The 6,994-nt window shown below is 46.8% G+C and overlaps 1 protein-coding gene across 1 annotated transcript in view; it reads right to left on the bottom strand.

Annotated features, from left to right (window-relative positions):
- Positions 1-1,276: 1,276 nt before the first annotated feature.
- Positions 1,277-6,994, bottom strand: part of CDRT1 (CMT1A duplicated region transcript 1) — a 30,616-nt gene continuing 24,898 nt past the window's right edge. The window contains exons 11-14 of the mRNA XM_010842981.1: positions 6,540-6,698; positions 4,496-4,761; positions 3,420-3,476; positions 1,277-2,094 (exon numbers count right to left, since the gene is read on the bottom strand). Coding sequence (XP_010841283.1) covers positions 1,277-2,094; positions 3,420-3,476; positions 4,496-4,761; positions 6,540-6,698 — 1,300 coding nt within the window. The remainder of the gene's footprint in view (positions 2,095-3,419; positions 3,477-4,495; positions 4,762-6,539; positions 6,699-6,994) is intronic.

The following is a 6,994-nucleotide window of genomic DNA, read 5'->3' as shown; positions in this document are numbered from 1 at the left end:
GGAAGGATTGATGTTGAAGCTGAAACTCCAATACTTTGGCCACCTGATGCAAAGAGCTGACTCATTTGAAAAGACCCTGATGCTGGGAAAGATTGAGGGCAGGAGGAGAAGGGGATGACAGAGGATGAGATCGTTGGATGGCATCACTGACTCAATGGACATGGGTTTGGGTGGACTCCCGGAGTTGGTGATGGACAGGGAGGCCTGGTGTGCTACGGTTCATGGGGTCTCAAAAAGTCAGACACGACTGAGCGACTGAACTGAACTGAACTCTGAATGTAAGCTAAACAAGCAGGGTCACAATATACGGCCTTGACATTCTCCTTTCCAGATTTGGAACCAGTTTGTTGTTCCATGTCCAGTTCTAACTGTTGCTTCTTGACCTGCATACAGATTTCTCAGGGACAGGTCAGGTAGTCTGTTATCTCTTTAAGAAGTTTCCAGTTTGTTGAGATCCACACAGTCAAAGGCTTTGGTGTAGTCAATAAAGCATAAGTGGATGTTTTTCTGGAACTCTCTTCCTTTTTTGATAATCCAACAGATGTTGGCAATTTGATCTCTGGTTCCTCTGCCTTTTCTAAATCCAACTTGAACATCTGGAAGTTCACGGTTCACATACTGTTGAAGCCTGGCTTGGAGAATTTTGAGCGTTACTTTGCTAGTGTGTGAGATGAGTGCAATTGTGCAGTAGTTTGAGCATTCTTTGGCGTTACCTTTCTTTGGGACTAAAATGAAAACACCTATTCCAGTCCTGTGGCCACTGCTGAGTTTTCCAAATTTGCTGGCATATTAATTCTTCTCCCTAGGAGTTAGCCCTGAGAAGGAAACACAATTTAAGGGCTCCTTTTTGATACTTAATTGAACTTACTGCGCTTCATCAGGCTTCTGCACGAAAACACCAGGGGACTCCAGTGCACAATTCAGATATAATCCCTTTGGTCCATTTGCTAGAAGAAATGACACAGGAAATTGGTAGCGATAAGTGGTATTAAACTTCCAAAAACCACTTCTCCATCCCCCATCAATGAAACAGGGTTTCCATGCATCTCAGTGAGTGGTTTTCAGTGGGAATACAGATACCAATCTCTCTTAGTCTCTGTTTTCTTACTTTGATAAGTATCAGTTCTTTGACTTATAGGAAAATAATGAAGAGTCCTCATGGTAATTGCCAAGGAACAGTTGAAAACAAACAAACAAACAAAATAAAAGAGGCCAAATATCAACATCTACTTGGTTTCCTGTTTATTATAAGACACAGTAATTTCCCAAGGCTGGTTCAAATAAACACATTTTGTCCAAGTTCGGGGGCCGCGGTTTTCCCCTGCTTCATGAAGTTGTCGATGGGCAGACCTTTGATCTTCCTGATCCATGCAGCTCTGCTGGCCTTTTCTGGATCGACCACTCCAACTGGCTTTATGGCCTGAAACTCTTTCATCTTGGCCTCCCTATATTCTTTCTGCTCCTTCACAGTCAGCAGCATGAACTCTGTGTTCACTCGTAAGGGGTCAAGGGCAGAGTAGTAGCGGGGCCGTTCTTTCTTGGCAGCCTGGGCTGCCGTGCCTGCGGGCGGAGCCAGCATGCGGTTTGGCTTGATGACCTGCGTGCTGGTTAAGGGGCTGAAGTTGCGCACTCCATCAGTTGAACTGGTGGCCCGGTCTTCACCCTTCGAGCCACCACGGAACCTGGGGCAGATAAGCACCGGCTGGGGGATGGTGGAATGCACTTGGGGACCATGTACAGACTTCTTCAGGTTGGGCTGAAGCTTCTGGATTTCGAGGGGAATACTGGTCTGCTTCACTTCTATGGGAAGAGTGCTGAATCTCAGTCGGTCAACTGCTTGTTGGACCGCTTGGCCCTTCAAACTCAGGACCTTCCTTGGGTATGGAATGGAAGGTCCCCAGACATCAATGATCTGGGCCTGGGGCCTCCGGGGATAGGCAAACTCCCCAGAATTATGGGCTTTCTGCAGGGCATTCACGGTCAGGAGGAACTGGTCAGGCGACATGGGAATGCACCAGGACTTCTTTGAGCGATGGATCAAGTCTCCCGAAATTCCCAGATCCCTTTGTTTTGGTAATTTCTCCATATCATCTGCTTTTTCCAAAAACAAAAGAAAAGCAAATCAGTGTTCCATGAAAACCATTAAATACTCATGCATGAAAATTAAATCCATTCTAACTATTATGCAGACTAAGGTCGCTGTTGCCGAATGGACACGCCACCATCATGTGAGCAAAAATCCTCTCTGAGACAAGCAATCACAACATATTTAACATGAGCTTCTAACAGATATGCTAGTATTTGTGTCCAAGGGTGCATTAACATCTAGATATGCATATTTTGGAAGGAACATCTCTATGTTCCACACAGTCTTGAAATTCCCCTGTGGGAATGAACTTCACACCCCATTTATGGACCTTATAAATTTTTAGTGAAGTGTTAGTTGCTCAGTCATGTCCAACTCTTTGCAACCCTATGAACAGTAGCCCACCAGGCCCCTCTGTCCATGTAATTTTCCAGGCAAGAATAGTGGAATGGGTTGCCATGCCCTCCTCCAGGGGATCTTCCCGACCCAGGGAACAAACTCTCATCTCTTACATCTCCTGCACTGGCAGTCAGGTTCTTTACCACTAGTACCACCTGGAAAGCCCATAAATTTTTAGTAACATAGACTTTTAAATAAAACTTGTATAGCAAAGCTTGATCTCCACTTTATTATAATCAAATTTGATTCCAAAAGATCTTTGGATGTTTCTTAGAATCAAAACTGCCTTCAAAAAATATGTCTCCACTGCAAAATGGAAATTATCACATGGCCAAAAAGCAACTCCTGAACAGGAGATCCCAAAATGTTTTGAATGATAACAGGTCCAAAAGCCACTGATAAGGACAAGAGATTCATTCTAGCACACTGGTGGCTCAGTGGTAAAGAATCTGTCTGCCAGTGCAGGAGACGCAGGTTCGCTCCCTGAGTGGGGAAGAGCCCCTGAAGAATGAAATGGCAACACACTCCAGTATTCTTGCCGGGAAATCACATGGACAGAGGAGCCTGGCAGGCTACAGTCCATGGGGTGACAAAGAATCTGACACAACTGAGTGACTAAACACTTTCACACTTTTCTGTGTGGCCTCAAGTTAGTAGGGGATGATTAGGGGAAATCAGTCACTAAACCAACACCACAGTCATTCGTAGGAGAAGCTGGGCATTTTTATCTGTTCTGAATCAAAGATAAGCAAAGTTATTGGCCTGGTGAAAAACTGGACTGAACAGAGAGAGAAAGAGGGGTTGAATCCTGTCACACTGATTCAGAATAAAGGATCACCCGTCTTCTGATCTCCGGCGACAACAGGTTTTGCTTCCAAATTCTCCTGCTCGGCACCCATGCCATTTGCTTCCTGAGAACCCAGTCTCTTCCTGCCATCTTTCCAGGGTGACTTTGGCTTTCCTGGACTTGGAGGTGTCTCCATTAACACACCTAAATTAAGATTGAGGAGGAAACTGTAGTAATTCTGTGATTCAATCAAGGATGACTACTGGGGGCACAGCTGATAATTCAACTGATCTTCACCCAAATTATCACTTTATTGTTTGATGTTTCTTATTCCTTGGAAGCTAGGCAGTCACCTGGAACCAAAGGTCCATCTAGGTCACCTGCTGAACACCCCCCCAACCTGATTTCCTACTGATTATGAAGCTTTAAGTGTTATCTGAAATTTCTGGTGCTCTGTCCCAGCTGATCATTTGTGTAAAATATGCTTGGAGGTGATCTATTGATCTAGTATTTTCCAGGTATGCATGTTATCAACCAGAGGTCTAGAGAGAAGAGCGCAATGTAGCTTGTCTCTGTCCTAAGGAAATAATCATGTACTATATGCTTGGAAAGTGGCTTCCCAGATGGCTCAGTGGTAAAGAATCCACCTGCCAAGCAGCAGACACTAGAGATACAGGGTCGATCCCTGAATTGGGAAGATCCCCTGGAGAAGGGAATGCCAATCCACTACAGTATTCTTTCCTGGGGAATCCCATGGACAGAGGAGCCTGGCAGTCTACAGTCCATGGGGTCGGACTTGACAGAGCAACTAACACAATGGCAACATATGTTTGGATCAAGGGCATGGAGAATGGACATGAGTTTGAGTAAACTCCATGAGTTGGTGATGGACAGGGAGGCCTGGCATGCTGCGATTCATGGGGTCGCAAAGAGTTGGACACGACTGAGCGACTGAACTGAACTGGACTGATGAAGGGCTAGCATCACCTCCTGTAGAAAGAGTCTAATACATTTGGAAATTAGGCCTTGAAAATTAGCAGCTTCCCTTGAGCTGCCTATTAGATTGTCATGTCAAAGAGAACGGTTCCCACCTGCCCTAAAGAACTGGGATGTACATCATTAAGAAACCACTGCCCAAAATATCCTACAAAGAAGCTGGTCCTAGCAGCCCCTTGCCTGCTCCAATGGATACCATAGAGGCAGCCTGGGTTCAGCTGTCTCACCTGTAGGTAATCTGGATGCCCTCAGGAAGATGCGGGACCTGCGAGGTTTGCTTAACAGGGACTCCTGGGCTGTCTGCTTGCTGGACACAGAATCCCTTGGGCTGTAGACCTGGGTGCTAGACTTGGAGAGGACTTCTGCAAAGCTGTTTTCTTCCCTGTCCTCCTCTCTGTCCTTCTTCTTTTGTTTGGCCCGTTCTACTGAGTACTGCCACTTGATATTCTCAAACTGAAACAGGAGGACGTTGCTCTCCGTGTTGATCACCATCCTGGAACCAAAGCAACATGATTGCCCACAAAAGGGGACTTCCCTGGTAGTCCAGTAGTTAAGACTACACCTCCCAGTGAGGGGGAGCGGGTTCAATCCCTGGTCGGGGAGCTAAGATCCCACATACCCTTAAAAGGAACGTGGAGGCTGCCATTGCCCCAGCTTCCAAATATGCATTAGGACTATTGTCCCACTGGATCCTGAGCCAAGAGATCAGTGCTGGGGAAATGACCACACAAACAGGGTGGTATAGGTTGTTTCAGGGTCTAGAGCAGAGAAAGGTAGCAGGCCGTGCAGCAGAACTCATTAGCTCTGTAGCTATTTTCTTTAAAAATGAGTTGTGAGCAAAGCACACGTGTCCTGATTACTTCACTTCTCGAGTTAAAACATTTTAAGTGAATTTCTGTTCCTGGAGTAAGTGCTAAGGACCTAGGTACCCGAGGCAGAAAGCTTAGCTACTCTGCACACAAATGTCTGGAAGTCCACTCCTTTCTTAAGCACAGCATCCAAATGCCACATGTCTATTGTCATGATGGGATGAGAAAGCTCGCTAATGGGGGAAGTCTTCAAGCCCTCGCTGACTTTCTACCCCAATCTTCACTCCATCACTCCAGGATCTCTGTGCACACTCTATATCCAGACAGGACATTTGTATTTGGAAAGCAGGAGGGTTTCCATCTTCCCTAATCCCCCCTGAACCCGGGACCCCAAATATTACCTCCCACCCATTGTTCCTGGGGTTCACAGCATTCACAGGGCACTGCTCCCCAACCCTGGTTCCTAGGTCGCCTATAGCTGTAAACAAGAGATGGAAATGCTGTGTGCAGGCTCCTTTCTGCTCCAAAAGGCTGTAATTTTAAGGCTGTCAACAGTCAGCATAAACTCTCCATAAAAGTGACTGGTTATAGTAGGATACGCTGGAATGGAATTAGAGAACCATCCCAGTTAGAAATCTTTCAGACTCATTTTTACTCAAGCTGACATCTCTCTTTGGATGTCACAAATGAGAAAAAGGTGAGAGGTGATCTCTCTTTATGGCTTTCTGACTTCATGACTGAAAGAGTATTCATTTATTGAGCCTTATTACGCAGAAGGAAGGCAAAGTCGTTCGGGGTGACTAGGTGATGTCTCAAGTGAGCCTGTGCTAGAATTTACAAGTCTAGTTGGGTATTTTTACATAATATCACGTGAACCTAGCGTATAACAACACAGTGCTATATTCACTTAGTGCCACCATGGTTCTGTTTCATAAACTCCTCTGCTCCCTGGAGAAGGGAAGAGCCACCTACGCCAGTATTCTTGCCTGGAAAATCCCATGGACAGAGGAGCCTGGTGGGCTACAGTTCATGGGGTCACAAAGAATAAGACTTGACTAAGTGATTGAGCACACACACCTCTGCACAGTTCTGCCCCACTGGACATGGGGCCACCTACCAATGCCACCCCAACTTTCCTGCAAGTCTCTTTGCATCAGAGACGAGACACAGGGACCTGAGGAGCGCTCAGGCTGGACAGAGGATCAGGGGGCAGGGGAAGGCTGCCTGTTGGCAGAACCGGGTCCCTGCGGCAGAGCTGTATCATGCCCATCATGTGATCAGATCCAAGCCTGGGAACAAATGAGCCCCTGAGCCTATCATCCACCACAACCCAAACTGCAGGTGAGCACAACCTGTGCTCTCCTGCTGCCTGCAAATCCGGGGCCAGTGTCCCAGAGGAGGGAAAAAAGAAACCATCTAAACAGACTCGCTCAGGACCCTGACCTCCACACCGACCACCCACCTGTTGCCCTGAATAAAGAAGGACAGCACAGGATCACCTCTGCCATTGGCTTTCATCACCTTCAGACAGTTCCCGTTGAGGAAATTGTAAATGCGGATCTTGCCATCAGCACAAGCACTGATGACCCGGAGGAAGAGAAGGGCCACGTGGAGAACCTCCCTGGAAGGGAACAGAGCGACGGGCAGTACCCACCTTCCGGTGAACCACTCGGATGTGTCTGCAGTCAGGGACTTTGGTGTGTGGTTGGAAGTGGGTGGGGGGCTCATGGACTGTCCCTGAAGCAACGTTTGCCATCATTTTGTGATTCTGGATGTAAACCATTAACCCTCAAGACGCAGCTGTACTCTCTCCCCTCACTCTGCAGTTACTGTTCCTACAACTTGGTCACAGTGCCACAAGGCAGAAAAACAAAAGGGCTTACATCAAGATTTTTTTTTTTTTGGTCAGATATATAG

The sequence above is a fragment of the Bison bison genome, unplaced genomic scaffold (assembly GCF_000754665.1).
Source record: "Bison bison bison isolate TAMUID 2011002044 unplaced genomic scaffold, Bison_UMD1.0 scf7180017864180, whole genome shotgun sequence".
Classification (NCBI taxonomy): domain Eukaryota; kingdom Metazoa; phylum Chordata; class Mammalia; order Artiodactyla; family Bovidae; genus Bison; species Bison bison.
Note: the sequence above shows the minus strand (reverse complement) of the source record. Positions and strands in the feature narration are given on the sequence as shown.